At 51.6% G+C, this 23,356-nt stretch overlaps 1 protein-coding gene across 1 annotated transcript in view; it reads left to right on the top strand.

The window, feature by feature from the left end:
• LOC146026860 (cytochrome P450 4B1-like) overlaps positions 1 to 21,721 on the top strand; it is a 94,721-nt gene extending 73,000 nt beyond the window's left edge. Inside the window, exons 11-13 of the mRNA XM_083157906.1 lie at positions 11,493 to 11,557; positions 15,010 to 15,092; positions 21,382 to 21,721. Coding sequence (XP_083014032.1) covers positions 11,493 to 11,557; positions 15,010 to 15,092; positions 21,382 to 21,559 — 326 coding nt within the window. The 3' untranslated portion in view covers positions 21,560 to 21,721. The remainder of the gene's footprint in view (positions 1 to 11,492; positions 11,558 to 15,009; positions 15,093 to 21,381) is intronic.
• Positions 21,722 to 23,356: the final 1,635 nt, after the last annotated feature.

Below are 23,356 nucleotides of genomic sequence, written 5' to 3' on the forward strand. Positions count from 1 at the left end.
GGCCAGAAATCATTCTAACTAGAGACGCCGAGGAAGTAACATCTCTGCTCTAGATGCGCAGAGATGTTTCTTCCTCGGCGTCTGTATTCAGAATGATTTCTGGCCAATCAGGAGCCGTCTTTTTCGGCTCCTGATTGGCCAGAAATCATTCTGACTAGAGACGCCGAGGAGGAAACATCTCTGCGCCTGTCAAAGTCCTGCGAGCCGGGTACCAGATGGGAGCAGCTCTGTCACCGGAGAGGATGCCGAGGTCGTCGCCGGGGACCAGGTGAGTAGGATTTCCTTCCTTAGGTACCCCTGGGGACTACCTCGGATCCCGGACCCCGGATTCTGCAGCCCAGGAGCCCCGGAACCCCAGGACCAGCCCTGGAACCAGGACCAAGGCCCCGGAACCTGACTCTTCTGCCCTGGAGCCCCGGAGCCCGGACCCAGGATCCAGGGACCGACCTACGGGCTCAAGGTAGGTAAGTATCAGTGTGTGTGTGTTTTGTGTGTATTAAACTTTTATTTTACAGTGTGTCAGTGTGTTTTTTGTTAACTATTTTTTGTACTGCAGAACTACAAGTGCCAGCGGGCCCTTTAATGCCCCGCATGCTGGGACTTGTGGTTCTCCAAGTCCCAGCATGCGGGGTAGGCTTGCTGGGACTCATAGTTCGCCAGTACAAAACAATAGTTTTTATTCTTTTTTTTACACAAGCCATCAGCCCGATGCCCACCGCCCAGGGGCATCGGGGACAGCCCCGGACTATCAGCATGGGCTGGTAAGTCCTGGAGGGGGGGGACCCCTTCATTTGGGGGGGTCCCCACTTCCCCAGGACCCCTGCCCATGCTGACCAGCCAGGGGGTTAATGCTTTGGCCGCGGGAGCTTATATAATAAGTTTCCCCCCGCTATGGCATTACCCTGCTGGCTGGTTGTGTCCGGTGATGGTTCTTAAAATACGGGGGACCCCTAGTCATTTTGTCCCCCGTATTTTGGGAACCAGCGCTGGACCTTGAGCCTGGTGCTGGTTTCATGAAATCAAGAAGACCCCTATTTGTCGGGGACCCTGATTTTATGTCACCAGCACCAGGCTCAGTGAGCCCGGGGCTGGTTATGCTCGGGCGGGGGACCCCGTGCTCGTTTTTTATTTTTTTTTATTTGCGCTTTCCTGAAAACGTGCGATTTTCAGACATGAAAATCGCACATTTTCAGGACTAAAGACAGCGCACCAATTTGCCGCAAATTGCACCACTTCGCACTTTTCAAAACGCATCACATTAAATATGCGAATTTTGACAGAAAAGTGCGAATTTAAAAAGTGCGATTTGCAGCGATGTGGTGCGCAAAAAAAACATGCGCATTTATGTGCAAGCATAGAATGTCACCCCTTGGGTGAGATTTAATGGGATGAGAGATTCAGAAAATTAGAGATTTGGTGAGAAATCTCCAGGTTTTTTTTAAAGCGGCAATCATTTACACTGCAAAATCAAACTGGTTTAGCAGTGTAAATGATTGCCGCTTTAAAAAAACCTGGAGATTTCTTACCAAATCTCTCACTTTCTGAATCTCTCATCCTATTAAATCTCACCCTATATGTTTTAAGAGAGCGCACATATGACACCTATATATATTCTAAACACTGGTATTATTTATTAATATATCACGTAAAATTCAACATGAATAAAAAATCACAATTAAAAAGAAACAAGGAAAAGTCGTGAGAGGTATTGGACACAATCTCTGAAGTGAAAAAATGGGGGGGGGTTTGTGGAGCGCTCAAAAAATTAAATCAATATATATACTCTGAAAATTATATACTCTGAAAAATCCTGCACAAGGAATAAATATTCCTGTTATCTTCACCACTTGCCAGCCTCCGAGTGTCACTTATTTCGTTTGTGTACTCTGAAAATTAGATAGATTGGATAAAGTTATAGTTAATAATAAATTTGATCAATTGGGTATCACAAAAAATAAATTCATTTAATTATCACATAAAATAAGAATAATTATAAAAATACAATTAATATAAATGCGCATAAAATTACACATAAAAAAAGAATATATTGCACTTAGGATAAATGATGAAGGGCATACAGCAAACCGCTTGTTGTTAATTAATGACTTTATAAGGACAATGGATACTTAAGTGAGTCCCGCTTGTTCCTGGATGGTGCTCTCCACTTGTTACATGTTTGTAGTCCCCACGTGGGATGATGAGAGGGGGGCTGGGATATGGGGGGGGGGATCCGGATTCAGCTGGTACATGTGGGTGTCCAATTTTCCCTGCTGGAGACCTTGATCTTTGGTTCCACTGGTGGGCAAGATGGAAATACCTCACTTCTCGGAAAGAAGGCTCCAGAAATCAGCAGGTGGTGGTTATCCCAATTTGTACATCCAGTTATGGGGTGCCAGCAGGATATGTGGTGGGTCCGTGGGGGGGCAAGAGGAGTCGCTGGTTCAAGGGGAATGAGTGTTGGTATCCAGAGTCCAAATCTTCTGAAGAAACTGCCAAAATACACGGCGGAGAAACGCGTCAAGACCCACTAAAATACCAAGGAATTGTTAGTTGTGGTATGGACTATAACTATTGGCAGATCATCATCTGTATTTAGCCACACGCATTGGACCCGGCTAACATCTGCCTCAGCATCGGTGAATCCACACAGGTACTATTGCGGAGGAACGGGAGAATATAAGGCAGCAGTGGTAACAAGACTACTCGCAGACGCAGTTGGAAGTGAGCTGGTCTCACGCTGCAGTCTGCATATCCCACAGCAACCCTCCGCCCACCTATCCCATGTGGTCCCCTGCGACCAAGGACTACAAATCACCGTCTGTTGGTCCCCTGTGGCTTCCTACAAATCGGGCTTGGTATGTTTATAACATCATTCCAAATGGCTAGTATTACCTATTTATAACCATATCCACAAGACTGGGTCTATTAATTACTGAAGGAATTGTGCACAATGTTACAACATCATAACGGAAGTTACAATTATAACTAATTGGAAGTATCAGTACTATCAGATTAATTGTGTGGCGCCTGCCTATTGGAGCAAATCGCTGCATGGACTCTGTGATTGCTAATAATCGTCCCACTTCAGAGACTGTGTCCACTATTGAAGTCCATTTGTGCTTGGATAATACCTCTCACCACTTTTCCTGGTTTCTTTTTAATTGTGATTTTTTATTCATGTTGAATTTTACGTGATAGATTAATAAATAATACCAGTGTTTACAAAATATATAGGTGTCATATGTGCGCTCTCTTAAAACATATAGGGTGAGATTTAATAGGATGAGAGATTCAGAAAGTGAGAGATTTGGTAAGAAATCTCCAGGTTTTCTAAAGCGGCAATCATTTACACTGCAAAATCAAAATGGTTTTGCAGTGTAAGTGATTGCCGCTTTAGAAAAACTGGAGATTTCTTACCAAATCTCTCACTTTCTGAATCTCTCATCCTATTAAATTTCACCCACTGTGTTTAAAAACAATATCTTTGAATTTCTTGAGTGACACGAAGTCCTCAGCTGAGAGCTGCAGGTGACACCTTAATGATTTGACACCGTTTATTTTATTTTGTTCTATATTGTGCGCCCGATTTTAATTTTTTTTGTTTTTTCTTTCCTCCCCCTATCTGTGGATCGGAGGGCTGTGTGTTTAAATTATCACACGGCATCCTTGACACAGGGGTGGAGGTAATGAATATACCAATGTAGCTATTTTTCCACAGTCTTATGGATGGCTGAAGTAGCTGTCAGTCACAGTCTAATGGACGGCTGAAGTCGCTGTCAGTCACAGTCTCATGGACGGCTGAAGTAGCTGTCAGTCACAGTCTCATGGACGGCTGAAGTCGCTGTCAGTCACAGTCTCATGGACGGCTGAAGTAGCTGTCAGTCACAGTCTCATGGACGGCTGAAGTCGCTGTCAGTCACAGTCTCATGGACGGCTGAGTCACTGTCAGTCACAGTCTCATGGACAGCTGAAGTCGCTGTCAGTCACAGTCTCATGGACGGCTGAAGTAGCTGTCAGTCACAGTCTCATGGACGGCTGAAGTCGCTGTCAGTCACAGTCTCATGGATGGCTGAAGTCGCTGTCAGTCACAGTCTCATGGATGGCTGAAGTCGCTGTCAGTCACAGTCTCATGGACGGCTGAGTGGATGTCAGTCACAGTCTCATGGACGGCTGAAGTCGCTGTCAGTCACAGTCTCATGGACGGCTGAGTGGATGTCATTTACAGTCTCATGGACGGCTGAGTGGATGTCAGTCACAGTCTCTCATAGACGGCTGAAGTAGCTGTCAGTCACAGTCTCTCATAGACGGCTGAAGTAGCTGTCAGTCACAGTCTCATGGACGGCTGAAGTAGCTGTCAGTCACAGTCTCATGGACGGCTGAAGTCGCTGTCAGTCACAGTCTCATGAACGGCTGAAGTCGCTGTCAGTCACAGTCTCATGGACGGCTGAAGTCGCTGTCAGTCACAGTCTCATGGACGGCTGAAGTCGCTGTCAGTCACAGTCTCATGGACGGCTGAAGTCGTTGTCAGTCACAGTCTCATGGACGGTTGAAGTCATTGTCAGTCACAGTCTCATGAACGGCTGAGTCGCTGTCAGTCACAGTCTCATGGACAGCTGAAGTCGCTGTCAGTCAAAGTCTCATGGACGGCTGAGTCGCTGTCAGTCACAGTCTCATGGACAGCTGAAGTCGCTGTCAGTCACAGTCTCATGGACGGCTGAAGTCGCTGTCAGTCACAGTCTCATGGATGGCTGAAGTCGCTGTCAGTCACAGTCTCATGGACGGCTGAAGTAGCTGTCAGTCACAGTCTCATGGACAGCTGAAGTCGCTGTCAGTCACAGTCTCATGGATGGCTGAAGTCGCTGTCAGTCAGTCTCATGGATGGCTGAGTCGCTGTCAGTCACAGTCTCATGGACGGCTGAGTCGCTGTCAGTCACAGTCTCATGGACGTCTGAAGTCGCTGTCAGTCACAGTCTCATGGACGGCTGAAGTCGCTGTCAGTCACAGTCTCATGGACGGCTGAAGTCGCTGTCAGTCACAGTCTCATGGACGGCTGAAGTTGCTGTCAGTCACAGTCTCATGGACGGCTGAAGTCGCTGTCAGTCACAGTCTCATGGACGGCTGAAGTTGCTGTCAGTCAGTCTCATGGACGGCTGAAGTCGCTGTCAGTCACAGTCTCATGGACGGCTGAAGTCGCTGTCAGTCACAGTCTCATGGACGGCTGAAGTCGCTGTCAGTCACAGTCTCATGGATGGCTGAAGTCGCTGTCAGTCACAGTCTCATGGATGGCTGAAGTCGCTGTCAGTCACAGTCTCATGGACAGCTGAAGTCGCTGTCAGTCACTGTCTCATGGACGGCTGAGTGGATGTCAGTCACAGTCTCATGGACGGCTGAAGTCGCTGTCAGTCACAGTCTCATGGACGGCTGAAGTCGCTGGCAGTCACAGTCTCATGGATGGCTGAAGTCGATGTCAGTCACAGTCTCATGGACGGCTGAAGTCGCTGTCAGTCACAGTCTCATGGACGGCTGAAGTCGCTGTCAGTCACAGTCTCATGGACGGCTGAGTCGCTGTCAGTCAGTCAGTCTCATGGACGGCTGAAGTTGCTGTCAGTCAGTCTCATGGACGGCTGAAGTCGCTGTCAGTCACAGTCTCATGGACGGCTGAAGTAGCTGTCAGTCAGTCAGTCTCATGGACGGCTGAAGTTGCTGTCAGTCACAGTCTCATGGACGGCTGAAGTTGCTGTCAGTCACAGTCTCATGGACGGCTGAAGTTGCTGTCAGTCACAGTCTCATGGACGGCTGAAGTTGCTGTCAGTCACAGTCTCATGGACAGCTGAAGTCGCTGTCAGTCACAGTCTCATGGATGGCTGAGTCGCTGTCAGTCACAGTCTCATGGACGGCTGAGTCGCTGTCAGTCACAGTCTCATGGACGGCTGAAGTTGCTGTCAGTCACAGTCTCATGGACGGCTGAATTTGCTGTCAGTCACAGTCTCATGGACGGCTGAAGTTGCTGTCAGTCACAGTCTCATGGACGGCTGAGTCGCTGTCAGTAACAGTCTCATGGACGGCTGAAGTCGCTGTCAGTCACAGTCTCATGGACGGCTGAAGTCGCTGTCAGGCACAGTCTCATGGACGGCTGAGTGGATGTCAGTCACAGTCTCATGGACGGCTGAAGTCGCTGTCAGTCACAGTCTCATGGACGGCTGAGTGGATGTCAGTCACAGTCTCATGGACGGCTGAGTGGATGTCAGTCACAGTCTCATGGACGTCTGTGTCGCTCTCAGGTCACAGTCTCATGGACGGCTAAGTGGATGTCAGTCACAGTCTCATGGACGGCTGAGTGGATGTCAGTCACAGTCTCATGGACGGCTGAAGTCGCTGTCAGTCACAGTCTCATGGACGGCTGAAGTCGCTGTCAGTCACAGTCTCATGGACGGCTGAAGTCGCTGTCAGTCACAGTCTCATGGACGGCTGAAGTCGCTGTCAGTCACAGTCTCATGGACGGCTGAAGTCGCTGTCAGGTCACAGTCTCATGGACGGCTGAGTGGATGTCAGTCACAGTCTCATGGATGGCTGAAGTCGCTGTCAGTCACAGTCTCATGGACGGCTGAAGTAGCTGTCAGTCACAGTCTCATGGACGGCTGAAGTCGCTGTCAGTCACAGTCTCATGGACGGCTGAAGTCACTGTCAGGTCACAGTCTCATGGACGGCTGAATGGATGTCAGTCACAGTCTCATGGACGGCTGAAGTCGCTGTCAGTCACAGTCTCATGGACGGCTGAAGTCACTGTCAGTCACAGTCTCATGGACGGCTGAAGTCGCTGTCAGTCACAGTCTCATGGATGGCTGAAGTCGCTGTCAGTCACAGTCTCATGGACGGCTGAAGTCGCTGTCAGTCACAGTCTCATGGACGGCTGAAGTCGCTGTCAGTCACAGTCTCATGGACGGCTGAAGTCGCTGTCAGTCACTGTCTCATGGACGGCTGAGTGGATGTCAGTCACAGTCTCATGGACGGCTGAAGTCGCTGTCAGTCACAGTCTCATGGACGGCTGAAGTCGGTGTCAGTCACTGTCTCATGGACGGCTGAGTGGATGTCAGTCACAGTCTCATGGACGGCTGAAGTCGCTGTCAGTCACAGTCTCATGGACAGCTGAAGTCGCTGTTAGTCACAGTCTCATGGACGGCTGAAGTCGCTGTCAGTCACAGTCTCATGGATGGCTGAAGTCGCTGTCAGTCACAGTCTCATGGACAGCTGAAGTCGCTGTTAGTCAAAGTCTCATGGACGGCTGAAGTCGCTGTCAGTCACAGTCTCATGGATGGCTGAAGTCGCTGTCAGTCACAGTCTCATGGACAGCTGATGTCGCTGTCAGTCACAGTCTCATGAACGGCTGAAGTCGCTGTCAGTCACTGTCTCATGGACGGCTGAGTGGATGTCAGTCACAGTCTCATGGACGGCTGAAGTCGCTGTCAGTCACAGTCTCATGGACGGCTGAAGTCGCTGTCAGTCACAGTCTCATGGACGGCTGAAGTCACTGTCAGTCACAGTCTCATGGACGGCTGAAGTCGCTGTCAGTCACAGTCTCATGGATGGCTGAAGTCGCTGTCAGTCACAGTCTCATGGACGGCTGAAGTCGCTGTCAGTCACAGTCTCATGGACGGCTGAAGTCGCTGTCAGTCACAGTCTCATGGACGGCTGAGTCGCTGTCAGTCAGTCAGTCTCATGGACGGCTGAAGTTGCTGTCAGTCAGTCTCATGGACGGCTGAAGTTGCTGTCAGTCACAGTCTCATGGACGGCTGAAGTAGCTGTCAGTCAGTCTCATGGACGGCTGAAGTTGCTGTCAGTCACAGTCTCATGGACGGCTGAAGTTGCTGTCAGTCACAGTCTCATGGACGGCTGAAGTTGCTGTCAGTCACAGTCTCATGGACGGCTGAAGTTGCTGTCAGTCACAGTCTCATGGACAGCTGAAGTCGCTGTCAGTCACAGTCTCATGGATGGCTGAGTCGCTGTCAGTCACAGTCTCATGGATGGCTGAGTTGCTGTCAGTCACAGTCTCATGGACGGCTGAAGTTGCTGTCAGTCACAGTCTCATGGACGGCTGAAGTTGCTGTCAGTCACAGTCTCATGGACGGCTGAAGTTGCTGTCAGTCACAGTCTCATGGACGGCTGAGTCGCTGTCAGTCACAGTCTCATGGACGGCTGAAGTCGCTGTCAGTCACAGTCTCATGGACGGCTGAAGTCGCTGTCAGTCACAGTCTCATGGACGGCTGAGTGGATGTCAGTCACAGTCTCATGGACGGCTGAAGTCGCTGTCAGTCACAGTCTCATGGACGGCTGAGTGGATGTCAGTCACAGTCTCATGGACGGCTGAGTGGATGTCAGTCACAGTCTCATGGACGTCTGTGTCGCTCTCAGGTCACAGTCTCATGGACAGCTAAGTGGATGTCAGTCACAGTCTCATGGACGGCTGAGTGGATGTCAGTCACAGTCTCATGGACGGCTGAAGTCGCTGTCAGTCACAGTCTCATGGACGGCTGAAGTCGCTGTCAGTCACAGTCTCATGGACGGCTGAAGTCGCTGTCAGGTCACAGTCTCATGGACGGCTGAGTGGATGTCAGTCACAGTCTCATGGATGGCTGAAGTCGCTGTCAGTCACAGTCTCATGGACGGCTGAAGTAGCTGTCAGTCACAGTCTCATGGACGGCTGAAGTCGCTGTCAGTCACAGTCTCATGGACGGCTGAAGTCGCTGTCAGGTCACAGTCTCATGGACGGCTGAGTGGATGTCAGTCACAGTCTCATGGACGGCTGAAGTCGCTGTCAGTCACAGTCTCATGGACGGCTGAAGTCGCTGTCAGTCACAGTCTCATGGACGGCTGAAGTAGCTGTCAGTCACAGTCTCATGGACGGCTGAAGTTGCTGTCAGTCACAGTCTCATGGACGGCTGAGTGGATGTCAGTCACAGTCTCATGGACGGCTGAAGTTGCTGTCAGTCACAGTCTCATGGACGGCTGAAGTTGCTGTCAGTCACAGTCTCATGGACGGCTGAAGTCGCTGTCAGTCACAGTCTCATGGACGGCTGAAGTAGCTGTCAGTCACAGTCTCATGGACGGCTGAAGTAGCTGTCAGTCACAGTCTCATGGACGGCTGAAGTCACTGTCAGTCACAGTCTCATGGACGGCTGAAGTTGCTGTCAGTCACAGTCTCATGGACGGCTGAGTGGATGTCAGTCACAGTCTCATGGACGGCTGAAGTCGCTGTCAGTCACAGTCTCATGGACGGCTGAGTGGATGTCAGTCACAGTCTCATGGACGGCTGAAGTCGCTGTCAGTCACAGTCTCATGGACGGCTGAGTGGATGTCAGTCACAGTCTCATGGATGGCTGAAGTCGCTGTCAGTCACAGTCTCATGGACGGCTGAAGTCGCTGTCAGTCACAGTCTCATGGATGGCTGAAGTCGCTGTCAGTCACAGTCTCATGGACGGCTGAGTGGATGTCAGTCACAGTCTCATGGACGGCTGAAGTTGCTGTCAGTCACAGTCTCAAGGACGGCTGAGTGGATGTCAGTCACAGTCTCATGGACGTCTGTGTCGCTGTCAGGTCACAGTCTCATGGACGGCTGAGTCGATGTCAGTCACAGTCTCATGGACGGCTGAAGTCGCTGTCAGTCAGTCTTATGGACGGCTGAGTGGATGTCAGTCACAGTCTCATGGACGGCTGAGTGGATGTCAGTCACAGTCTCATGGACGGCTGAAGTCGCTGTCAGTCACAGTCTCATGGACGGCTGAGTGGATGTCAGTCACAGTCTCATGGACGGCTGAAGTCGCTGTCAGTCACAGTCTCATGGACAGCTGAAGTAGCTGTCAGTCACAGTCTCATGGACGGCTGAAGTAGCTGTCAGTCACAGTCTCATGGACGGCTGAAGTCGCTGTCAGTCACAGTCTCATGGACGGCTGAAGTCGCTGTCAGTCACAGTCTCATGGACGGCTGATGTCGCTGTCAGTCACAGTCTCATGGACGGCTGAGTCGATGTCTGTCACTGTCTCATTGACGGCTTCTGCCTGCACTGAGTGTTGTTACTAATAATGAGATGTGAACACGGATGAATGTGACGTTACCTGTACAGTAACTTGTATTGGTAGAAGATATGCAGAATCTCTGGGGCCACAATGTACAGTAGTACAGGGCCCAGGTATGGGCCGTCTGTGGTCAGCAGGGCTGTGTGTGCCTTAGGGGGAGAATGGGGGAGGGGGCTATATACAGTACATGTGTAATCTGTGACATTACCTGTATAACAGTATTTTACTGATTCCTCACTGATCCCCTGGTACACGCCTAAGGGCTGAGCGTATATACTAGGCGTGTATACTGTATATATACACACACGCCTAAGGGCTGAGCATATATACTAGGCCTATATACTGTATATATACACACACGCCTACGGGCTGAGCATATATACTAGGCGTGTATACTGTATATATACACACACACGCCTAAGGGATGAGCGTATATACTAGGCATGTATACTGTATGTATACACACACGCCTATGGGCTGAGCATATATACTAGGCGTGTATACTGTATATATACACACACACGCCTAAGGGATGAGCGTATATACTAGGCGTGTATCCTGTATATATACACACACACACCTAAGGGCTGAGCGTATATACTAGGCGTGTATCCTGTATATATACACACACGCCTAAGGGCTGAGCGTATATACTAGGCGTGTATACTGTATATATACGCACACAGGCCTACGGGCTGAGCGTATATACTAGGCGTGTATACTGTATATATACACACACGCCTAAGGGCTGAGCGTATATACTAGGCGTGTATCCTGTATATATACACACACACGCCTAAGGGCTGAGCGTATATACTAGGCGTGTATACTGTATATACACACACAGGCCTAAGGGCTGAGCATATATACTAGGAGTGTATACTGTATATATACACACACGTCTAAGGGCTGAGCGTATATACTAGGCATGTATACTGTATATATAGTATATACACACACAGGCCTAAGGGCTGAGCATATATACTAGGCGTGTATACTATATATATACACACACACACGCCTAAGGGCTGAGCGTATATACTAGGCGTGTATACTGTATCTATACACACACGCCTAAGGGCTGAGCATATATACTAGGCCTATATACTGTATACACTCAGACACACACGCCTAAGGGCTGAGCGTATATACTAGGCCTATATACTGTATATACACACCCAAGGTCTGAACATATATACTAGGCTTATATACTGTATATATACACAGACACATGCCCAAGGCTGAGCGCTGCTGTAGCCAATGCAGAATAACAGCTGTGTATGTGTGTGTGTATAATATATATATATATATATATATATATATATATATATACACACACACACACAGCTACTGATGTATGATAATGACCAGATTCCCGTCTCCGCCTGCGCTGTAACTAATTTTGGTTTTGTCCCATTATAGGTGCGACCGTGTTACTGAGTATATTCTGCATTAACAGAAATCCCAGCATGTGGGACGACCCAGAGGTACTGAGGCTGCGTCTTACAATGGGCTTGATTCAGACCTGATCGCAGGGCCACGAATTGGTACGGCCAGGGATCAGTTCAGCCTCCACCCGCTCCAGTGAAAACCCACTTTGCAAATGGATGTGTGCGCCGCGCGTGTGGATGTGTGCGCCGCGCGTGTGGATGTGTGCGCCGCGCGTGTGGATGTGTGCGCCGCGCGTGTGGATGTGTGCGCCGCGCGTGTGGATGTGTGCGCCGCGCGTGTGGATGTGTGCGCCCACTCCCTGTCTCCTCCCCCGCACGCCCTCTCCCTGCCTCCTCCCCCGCACGCCCACTCCCTGCCTCCTCCCCCGCACGCCCACTCCATTCCTCCTCCCCCGCACGCCCACTCCCTGCCTCCCCCCGCATGCCCACTCCCTGCCTCCTCCCCCCGCACGCCCACTCCCTGCCTCCTCCACCGCACGCCCACTCGCTGCTTCCTCACCCACACAAGCATACTCGCTGCCTCCTCCCACACACGCCCACTCCCTGTCTCCTCCCAAACACGCCCACCCCCTGCCTCTTCCCCCTCACGCCACTCCCGGTCTCCTCCCACACAAGCAGACTCCCTGTCTCCTCACCCACATGCCCACTCCCTGTCTCCTCCCACACAAGAATACTCCATGTCTCTTCAGCCACATGCCCACTACCTGTCTCCTCCCACACAAGCATACTTGCTGTCTCCTCCCACACACGCCTACTCCCTGTCTCCTCCCACACATGCCCACTCCCTGCCTCTTCCCCCTCACACCACTCCCTGTCTCCTCCCACACAAGCAGACTCCCTGTCTCCTCCCACACAAGAATACTCCATGTCTCTTCAGCCACATGCCCACTCCCTGTCTCCTCCCACACAAGCATACTTGCTGTCTCCTCACCCACACGCCCACTCCCTGTCTCCTCCCACACAAACATACTTGCTGTCTCCTCACCCACACGCCCACTCCCTGTCTCCTCCCCCACACACCCACTCCCTGTCTCCTCCCACACACCCCTACTCCCTGTCTCCTCACACACACGCCCACTCCCTGCCTCCTCCCCCACACGCCACTCCCTGTCTCCTCCCACACACGCCACTCCCTGTCTCCTCCCACACACGCCACTCCCTGTCTCCTCACCCACACGCCCACTCCCTGTCTCCTCCCACACACGCCACTCCCTGTCTCCTCCCACACAAGCAGACTCCCTGTCTCCTCACCCACACGCCCACTCCCTGTCTCCTCCCACACACCTACTCCCTGTCTCCTCCCACACACGCCACTCCCTGTCTCCTCCCACACACGCCACTTCCTGTCTCCTCACCCACACGCCCACTCCCTGTCTCCTCCCACACACGCCACTCCCTGTCTCCTCCCACACACGCCACTCCCTGTCTCCTCACCCACACGCCCACTCCCTGTCTCCTCCCACACAAGCAGACTCCCTGTCTCCTCACCCACACGCCACTCCCTGTCTCCTCCCACACAAGCAGACTCCCTGTCTCCTCACCCACACGCCCACTCCCTGTCTCCTCACCCACACACGCCACTCCCTGTCTCCTCACACACACGCCACTCCCTGTCTCCTCCCACACAAGCAGACTCCCTGTCTCCTCACCCACACGCCCACTCCCTGTCTCCTCACCCACACACGCCACTCCCTGTCTCCTCACACACACGCCCACTCCCTGCCTCCTCCCCCACACGCCACTCCCTGTCTCCTCCCACACACGCCACTCCCTGTCTCCTCCCACACAAGCAGACTCCCTGTCTCCTCACCCACACGCCCACTCCCTGTCTCCTCCCACACACCTACTCCCTGTCTCCTCCCACACATGCCACTCCCTGTCTCCTCCCACACAAGCAGACTCCCTGTCTCCTCACCCATACGCCCACTCCCTGTCTCCTCCCACACACGCCCACTCCCTGCCTCCTCCCCCACATGCCACTCCCTGTCTCCTCCCACACACGCCACTCCCTGTCTCCTCACCCACACGCCCACTCCCTGTCTCCTCCCACACACGCCACTCCCTGTCTCCTCCCACACACGCCACTCCCTGTCTCCTCACCCACACGCCCACTCCCTGTCTCCTCCCACACAAGCAGACTCCCTGTCTCCTCACCCACACGCCACTCCCTGTCTCCTCCCACACAAGCAGACTCCCTGTCTCCTCACCCACACGCCCACTCCCTGTCTCCTCACCCACACACGCCACTCCCTGTCTCCTCACACACACGCCACTCCCTGTCTCCTCCCACACAAGCAGACTCCCTGTCTCCTCACCCACACGCCCACTCCCTGTCTCCTCACCCACACACGCCACTCCCTGTCTCCTCACACACACGCCCACTCCCTGCCTCCTCCCCCACACGCCACTCCCTGTCTCCTCCTACACACGCCACTCCCTGTCTCCTCCCACACAAGCAGACTCCCTGTCTCCTCACCCACACGCCCACTCCCTGTCTCCTCCCACACACCTACTCCCTGTCTCCTCCCACACATGCCACTCCCTGTCTCCTCCCACACAAGCAGACTCCCTGTCTCCTCACCCATACGCCCACTCCCTGTCTCCTCCCACACACCTACTCCCTGTCTCCTCCCACACATGCCACTCCCTGTCTCCTCCCACACAAGCAGACTCCCTGTCTCCTCACCCACACGCCCACTCCCTGTCTCCTCCCACACACGCCCACTCCCTGCCTCCTCCCCCACACGCCACTCCCTGTCTCCTCCCACACATGCCACTCCCTGTCTCCTCCCACACAAGCAGACTCCCTTTCTCCTCACCCACACGCCCACTCCCTGTCTCCTCCCACACACCTACTCCCTGTCTCCTCCCACACACGCCCACTCCCTGTCAATCTCCTTGTGAACGGCCAGCGCACAGAAATAGTTGCAGGATTTGATCGCAGGACGGCCCCACGCATCTGTACTGTGAACCACACGCATGTACAGTGTATTGATAATCGGACACTGTGCGATAAGGTCTAAATCAGGCAAAATAACTTTACCCTCTTTTTGGTGGGGTGAAGGGGGGTATTCATAAACTATAACTGTGATAAATTTTGGGGTATTGCTGACGGACAACCACTGATTGCGAAATGCGCGTAAGAGCTGATCTGATTTACTGATTATATATCCTACAAGTGGCATTTATGGGTCAGATCTACGAAGCCTTGGAGAAAGGTAAAATGGAGAGAAAAAAAGAACCAACCAATCAGCTCCTAAGTATCTAATAGGTGGAGGCTTTTTCTCTCTTCACTGTATCACTCTCCAAAGCTTTAGTGCTTTTCTCGCATCCATTCAGACTGCACCGATTTCTGTTTGTACTCACTGTTACATGCATGCTGCCAATTACATCCTGTGTTTCACATGCTTCATAAATTCAGTTCTGCTTCGTACGTAGCTTAAGGATTGTTATTCCCATATCTGGTGATATTCATGTGTTATTTGCAGGTTTTTGACCCTCTGAGATTTTCGCCTGAGAATACATCCAACAGGAACGCCTACAGCTTCATTCCCTTTTCAGCCGGACCGAGGTACCGTTCCTTCTAAGCCACTCCCATCCAACACGTGCTACAGTAGTTGTTCCATCACCTGTGAGACAGTGATCCCACCAGAACCCATCACTCTCTCTGATACAGCGACCCCCACCATAATCCAATGCTATCTCAGATACAGCCACCCCCACCAGAACCTATTGCTCTCTCTGATACAGCGACCCCCACCATAATCCAATGCTATCTCAGATACAGCCACCCCCACCAGAACCTATTGCTCTCTCTGATACAGTGACCCCCACCGTAACCCAACGCTCTCTCTGATACAGCGACCCCCACCATAATCCAATGCTCTCTCTGATACAGCGACCCCCACCATAATCCAATGCTCTCTCTGATACATCGACCCCCACCGTTACCTAACGCTCTCTCTGATACAGCCACCCCCACCAGAACCCATCGCTCTCTCTGATACAGTGACCCCGACCAGAACCCGTCGCTCTCTCTGATACAGCGACCCCCACATAACCCAACGCTCTCTCTGATACAGCGACCCCCACCAGAACCCATCGCTCTCTCTGATACAGCGACCGCCACATAACCCAACCTTCTCTCTGATACAGCGACCCCCACCAGAACCCATCGTTCTCTCTGATACAGCGACCCCCACATAACCCAACGCTCTCTCTGATACAGCCACCCCCACCAGAACCCATCGCTCTCTCTGATACAGCGACCCCCACCGTAACCCAACGCTCTCTCTGATACAGTGACCCCCACGTAACCCAACGCTCTCTCTGATACAGCGACCCCCACCAGAACCCATCGCTCTCTCTGATACAGCGACCCCCACCGTAACCCAACGTTCTCTCTGATACAGCGACCCCCACGTAACCCAACGTTCTCTCTGATACAGCGACCCCACCAGAACCCATCGCTCCGCAGCCTATCGTGACTGTGCTAGAATTACCAATATAAGTGCAGCTCACAAAATGGCTGCCGGCACTGCGTGTAGCTGCCCCTTGCTGTGTGATAGGGGACATAATGGACATAATAACACAGGGTATACATACCCTCCAACTGTACCGATTAAGCCGGTACAGTACCATTTTTTTAACAGACTGAACCGGCTAAAAATAAATGTACCGAATGTTCCGAATGTACCGGTCTTCAGACGATTCCTGGGGCACCTCTGATTCTGCCCGGTCCCAGTGCTCCCTTGCAGTCCCGGCAGCAAGCGCTTCGTCAGTATGCACTACGCAGCCCACGCCACCGCTTCCGCACTTAGGGGCTTTTGTCCATACAATTTTGGCTGCCGTGCATGCGCATTTATAATTTCCAGACACGGCGGCAGTGCGATCTCCGTGGTGGGGAATGGTGAGTGAGGCTCACCATGGGGGCACTGTTACACATTTTGAATGTCCTTATGACCTATCACCCTCAGACAATAAGCCATATATATATAATATTATCTCCTGTATTCAGTGCTATTGAAACTGTTAGCCCCACTCCCTCTCTTATTGATGTGTAATAAATATTTCTCTTCACTAATCTTGGTGACACAGCTCAACATTGGGATGTAGGAGGGTAACAAAGGAGCCAGGCACCTATGCTAAAGACTTGAGAGGCCGGCTCCTCCCCTCTGCATCCCGGATATCTTCAGTTTCGTTTTAGGTGCCCACCGGAGTGGGTGTTATGCTGAAGGGCTGCTGGAGCAGCCACAGAGAGAACTAGCTAGGGGGTTTGTTTTTATATAAATTTTACACTTAGTTAGGGCAGGCACAGTGTGAGCACGTCCTGCCAGCTCCCTGCACACTGGTCTCTCAGTGCAGCACTTCTCCCTGGGGGACCCCGGAGCCGGCTCCCTGTATAGGGGGGGATCTTGTGTAACGGGCAAACCCACGATGGTGCATGCCATTTTGGAAAGGGCTTCCTGGCTGAACTCCTCGGTAGCTGCAGCCAGGTACAGGAGCTCATCTATTTGGCACATCCATGTGATCCCTTAAGTAGGGGAGTCACAGGATTAGAGGAATCCTCAGTGGGAGCGGCTTGCAGGGGGAGTTTAGGTGCCAAAACCTGGTTCTCCCCGCTGCAGCAGAGACTTGGTCTCTTCCCTCACTCTGCTGTTAGGCGCCTTTCTATCTGCACTGCATGGAGCTGAGAGGAGAGATTTCTCATTGCTACAGAGTGTCTGGATTCCCTGAGGCGACACCATCCCCGGGACCATGGAGGGTCTTGCAGCAGACAGCCAAGTACACTGCATATATTGCCTTGGTACTGAAGCCTAACTTAATTGCACTGTGTGTTTTAACATTAATGAAAGGGTGCTGCTGCTTTTGGGGAGGAGGTCTCTATCCCAGGTGTGGATGATTTGATCATAGCAGTTAATCAGACCTTAAACTTGTCTGAGGGGGACCAGGCCCCTCCTCAGGGGGTATATAAAAGACAGCGCAGAGATGCGGTCACTTTTCCTTCAGACGAGGATATGCAGGAATTATTGAGCAGAGCTTGGAAAACTCTGGATAAAAAGTGTATTATGCCCAAAAAGTTTCTGTCTTTATATCCATTACCAGAGGACCGCATTAAAGTGTGGGACGCCATACCTCTAGTGGATGCTCCTGTGGCTAGGCTGTCCAAGGCTACAGTTTGCCAGTTCAAGGTGGAGCAGTGTTTAAGGACCCTGTAGATAAAAAATTGGAGGGCTGTTTAAAAGCCATTTTTGAAGGTGTGGGCTTTACCAGTAATCGCTTCAGCCTGGGTTTCTAAAGCTATGATTGCTTGGGCGTCCACCTTGTGTTCTCTTTTACAGCCGGATTCTGAGGAATTTGCATTGGCTGAAAAACTGAGAGTGGCAGCTGAGTACACCTGCGAAGCAGGAGAAGGAGTCAAAATGGCTTCCAAGGTGTCTGCCATGTCGGTTACAGCCAGGAGGGCCTTGTGGCTTAAGGCGTGGGACGCTGATAATGATTCTGAATATTTTTTAGAGTCTTTTCCCTTTAAAGGGGAATTGCTTTTTAGCTCTGAATTGGAAAATCTTATCAAGCAGGCCCCTGGGGGTAAAAGTACTCTCTTACCGTTATCTTTTGGAAAACACAGCTCTTCTAGGTTTTCTGCATTTCGGCAGTCCTTTCATCCCTCCTTTAGAGGAGGTGCAGCGACCAGAGGTTCTTCAGTTAGGGGCAGGTTTCCCGCTGGAAAAGGTAGGAGGTCGCAGATCCCGTTTTGGCGCCTTTTCTAGAAAGCAGGCTTCCAAAAGTGAGGTAAAACCTTCCGCTTGACGGGCTGGATGCTCCCTGCCCTGAGTGGGGGGGGGGGGGGGTCGGTCGCCTTTTGCTGTACAGGGACGGGCACGGTCCTGTCAGGATCCCTGGGCGCTCAATGTGATCTCCCAGGGATACAAGATCAATCTGAAGGGAGTTCTTCCAAAGAGATTTCTTCCTACGTCCTGGGAGGCTCGCCTCAGACAAGCCCTTTTGGGGGCGGCGAGGACTCGTCAGCAAAGGTGTAGCGGTACCTGTACCTCAAAAAGAACAAATGAAGGGGCTTTTACTCAGTCCTGTTCTTAGTACCAAAACCAGATCAGTCTTTTCGCCCCATTCTCAATTTAAAGTCTTTAAACCTTAATTTATGGGTGGATCACTTCAAGATGGAGTCTTTGAAATCGGTACGTCTCAGCCTGGAGCCGGGAGAGTTTCTGGCATCGTTAGATATTCAAGACGCTTATCTGCATGTTCCTATTTGTGAAGAACATCAATCTTTACTGCATTTCGCGATAGGCGATCTACATCTGCAGTATCGGTCTCTACCTTTCGGACTGGCAACAGCTCCAAGAGTGTTCACAAAAATAAGAGCAGTAATGGCAGCTGCGCTCAGACTTCAGGGGGTGGTGATCATCCCATATTTGGACGACCTGCTCTTCAAGGCAGATTCGCCAGAAAGATTAGAAAGGAATCTGTCGGTAGCTATTCAGTTCTTACAGAGCCATGATTGGCTTCTGAATTTGAAGAAGTCCAATCTGGTTTCCACGCAAAGACTATGTTGCACGCCGTCCGGGTGTCCCTGCACCCGGACGGACGGCGAGCACAGTGTCATCAGACGCTGCAGACGCAGCGTCATCTGACGCGGCGGGGGACGCTGCCTAGCAGCGTCCCAAGCCTCGCTCGGAGGCTAAGCGTCGGGGCGTTGCTAGGCAACGTCCCCGAGCTTCCGCCCGGCAGCCAGCAACGCGCGCGCCTGACGTCAGTCAGGCGGCGCGAGATTTGAATAAATAGCCGGCGTCTGCTGGGCACAGACGCCGGTTATAGCTTTTTGCTATTGTTGCTATTAGCTTCTCTCCGGTCCCCTGGGTCCTTGGTCCCAGTTCTCCTGGCTGCAGATCTCCATTGCAGCCTGTCTTGTCTCCCAGCCTGTCAGCTGTTTGTTCCTGTGGATCCCTCGTTTCCAGCACTTCACCGGACTCCTCTGCTGTATTCCTCCATCAGCCTGTGAGCCTGCAGCGGACCCACTGTCTCCATCTTCGTGGGTCACATAAGTGCTCCAGTGGAGCTCTGGTCTTTATCTTCCTTGGTTCTCTGGCCCTCCGTGGCCAGCCCCTCCGTGGGACTGTCCTTTGTTATCTTCTTTGTTTCCTTGTCCCCGTCCTTATGTATGTGTTCCCTGGCCCCCGTCTGCCATTAGTGTTCTGTTAGGCAGGAGTGTCACCGTTCTTCCAGATCCCTGCTTTGGGAGTCACGGTCCCTTTGGAGTATTCTCGGGGACTCCCTTCTATCCGCTGGTGTCTGCGACTAGGTCGCACTCCCCGTCTTGGCCTGGTGCCGGCAGTTAGGGGCCAGTTTCCAGTTAGGACCAGTAGTCAGCTTATCCTCTTGAGTGTTCCCCGTGGCGGTCGCTTACCGCTTGTCACCACATAAGACCTGGCTGCATCGGGGTCGGAGCGGGCTTAACTCGCTCCTTCGAATGCGGCGGCCACAGGTGAAGCCTAGCTCCGCAGGGGTTTGCCACCTGCCTCGGGGACTCAACAGAGAGAGTGTAGGACCCGCTGTTGCCGTCCTAACCGGCGGTCCCGGCTGTGGGCTCACGCCTTATCATCTCTTCGTCTGGAACCCGTATTATCCCTGGTGCCCAAGCCAGGGCAACATAACAGACTACAATTTTTGGGAGTGCTTCTAGACACTCACACCGGGTTTTTCTTACAGACACAAAAGCCAAGGACATTCGTACGTTGGTACAGAACATCTTACAGGTGGACAGTATATCTGCCACGTTGTCTTTGTTCAAGACTTTTGGGGAAAATGGTGGCGACATTAGAGTTGCTACAATACGCCAGGTTCCACTCCAGACTGTTCTAGTGGAACATACTGGAGTGTTGGTCAGGAAATCCCAAAACCATGAAGATGGAAAAAGTTCTGCTGACGACAGAGGTGAGAATTTCATAGATGTGGTGGACCGACGTGGAGTCTCTTCAGATGGGACGCTCTCTCCTGTCCTGGGAGTGGCTGGTGGTTACCACCGATGCCAGTCTCCGAGGTTGGGAAGCGGTGGTTCTGAGCTCAAGGTTGCAGGGTCTATGGTCCAGGGAGGAATCTTCCCTACAGATCAATAGTAGTAGTAGTAGTACGTTTATGGTACGTTTATGGTCCCGGCTCCCGTCCTGGCTTCATTCTGATATGAAGAACGGACCATTGCGAAATGTCCGCTCCCATACAGCAGACAGTTTCAGAGAACTGTCTGCTGTATGGGGGCGGACATTTTATGATGGTCCATTCTTCATTTCATCAGAATGAAGCCAGGACGGGAGCCGGGACCGCTGCAGCGCTGACAGGCATCCCAGCTCCCACCGCACCGTTACCATAGCACCGCAGCCCCCCGGCACCCGCACTTACACTGCACCTCCCCGCGACCGCGGGGGCTGCGGTGCTATTGTTACGCCACTATATTGATATGTTCAGGCGTTGTACTGAATCCTAGTGGGCTTTAGAAGTTGAAACTGAAGATATCCGGGATGCAGGAGGGAGGAGCCTGCCTCAAGTCTTTAGCATAGGTGCCTGGCTCCTTCGGACCCTCCTACATCCCAATGTTGAGCTGTGTCACCGGGATGAGATCAGAGAAAGGGATTCGAACGGAAAGTTCATATATATATATATATATATATATATATATCTAATGGGGGGGGGGGGTCAGAAAGCAGGCGTGGCCACACATACAACACTTTCCCATTACCATGCCCCTTTACACATTGACCACGCCCCTTTCCTAATGTGTACCGTTTTTTGCCCTTAAGATGTTGGAGGGTATGGGTATACTATAACCTCTGTATCCTACTTCCCAGGAACTGCATTGGACAGAACTTTGCCATGAATGAGATGAAAGTCGCCATCGCGCTGACATTACAGAGATTTGCGCTGAGTCCATGTCCTGAAAAAGAACCATTGAAAATCCCTCAGTTAGTGCTGCGCTCTTTGAACGGCATTCACCTGAATCTGAGGAGAGTACAGAGAACAACCTGAACCTCCCAGACTGTTGTGTATAACTGTATACATGTCGCACTGCATACACGTCGCACTGTATAATTGTATACACATCGCATTGTATAACTGTATACATGCCGCACTGTGTAATTGTATAGACATCGTACTGTATAATTATATACATTAAAATCCTGTAATTTGTGCCGGTCTTTCTTTTTGTAGTGATAGGAACCTCAATAACTTTCATATCCAGTCAGGTTCAATCCAGGACTGTAAGGCACATGTATGAGACATAGCGGAACAGCAGGGGCACAAACACACTCCAGGTACTGTAAGGCTATAGCACCATCTGAGACATAGCAGCACAGCAGGAGCACAAACACACGTCAGGTACTGTAAGGCTATGGCACATGTATGAGACATAGCGGCACAGCAGGGGCACAAACACACACCAGGTACTGTAAGGATATAGCACATGTATGAGACATAGCGGCACAGCAGGGGCACAAACACACACCAGGTACTGTAAGGCTATGGCACATGTATGAGACATAGCAGTACAGCAGGGGCACAAACACACGTCAGATACTGTAAGGCTATAGCACATGTATGAGACATAGTGGCACAGCAGGGGCACAAACACACACCAGGTACTGTAAGGATATAGCACATGTATGAGACATAGCGGCACAGCAGGGGCACAAACACACGCCAGGTCATGTAAGGCTATAGCACATGTATGAGACATAGCAGCACAGCAGGGGCACAAACACACGCCAGGTACTGTAAGGCTATGGCACATGTATGAGGCATAGCAGCACAGCAGGGGCACAAACACACACCAGGTACTGTAAGGATATAGCACATGTATGAGACATAGCAGCACAGCAGGGGCACAAACAGTAGTCAGGTACTGTAAGGCTATAGCACATGTATGAGACATAGCAGCACCGCAGGGGCACAAACACACATCAGATACTGTAAGGCTATAGCACATGTATGAGACATAGCGGCACAGCAGGGGCACAAACACACGCCAGGTACTGTAAGGCTATAGCACATGTATGAGACATAGCAGCACAGCATTGGCACAAACACACGTCAGATACTGTAAGGCTATAGCACATGTATGAGACATAGCGGCACAGCAGGGGCACAAACACACGTCAGATACTGTAAGGCTATAGCACATGTATGAGACATAGCGGAACAGCAGGGGCACAAACACACGTCAGGTACTGTAAGGCTATAGCACATGTATGAGACATAGTGGCACAGCAGGGGCACAAACACACACCGGGTACTGTAAGGATATAGCACATGTATGAGACATAGCGGCACAGCAGGGGCACAAACACACTCCAGGTACTGTAAGGCTATAGCACATGTATGAGACATAGCGGCACAGTAGGGGCACAAACACACACCAGGTACTGTAAGGCTATAGCACATGTATGAGACATAGCAGCACAGCAGGGGCACAAACACACGTCAGATACTGTAAGGCTATAGCACATGTATGAGACATAGCGGCACAGCAGGGGCACAAACACACTCCAGATACTGTAAGGCTATAGCACATGTATGAGACATAGCGGCACAAACACACACCGGGTACTGTAAGGCTATAGCACATGTATGAGACATAGCAGCACAGCAGGGGCACAAACACACGTCAGATACTGTAAGGCTATAGCACATGTATGAGACATAGCGGCTCAGCAGGGGCACAAACACACTCCAGGTACTGTAAGGCTATAGCACATGTATGAGACATAGCGCCACAGTAGGGGCACAAACACACTCCAGGTACTGTAAGGCTATAGCACATGTATG

This window comes from Crinia signifera, chromosome 8, assembly GCF_055691185.1.
Source record: "Crinia signifera chromosome 8, ASM5569118v1, whole genome shotgun sequence".
NCBI classification, from domain to species: Eukaryota; Metazoa; Chordata; class Amphibia; order Anura; family Myobatrachidae; genus Crinia; species Crinia signifera.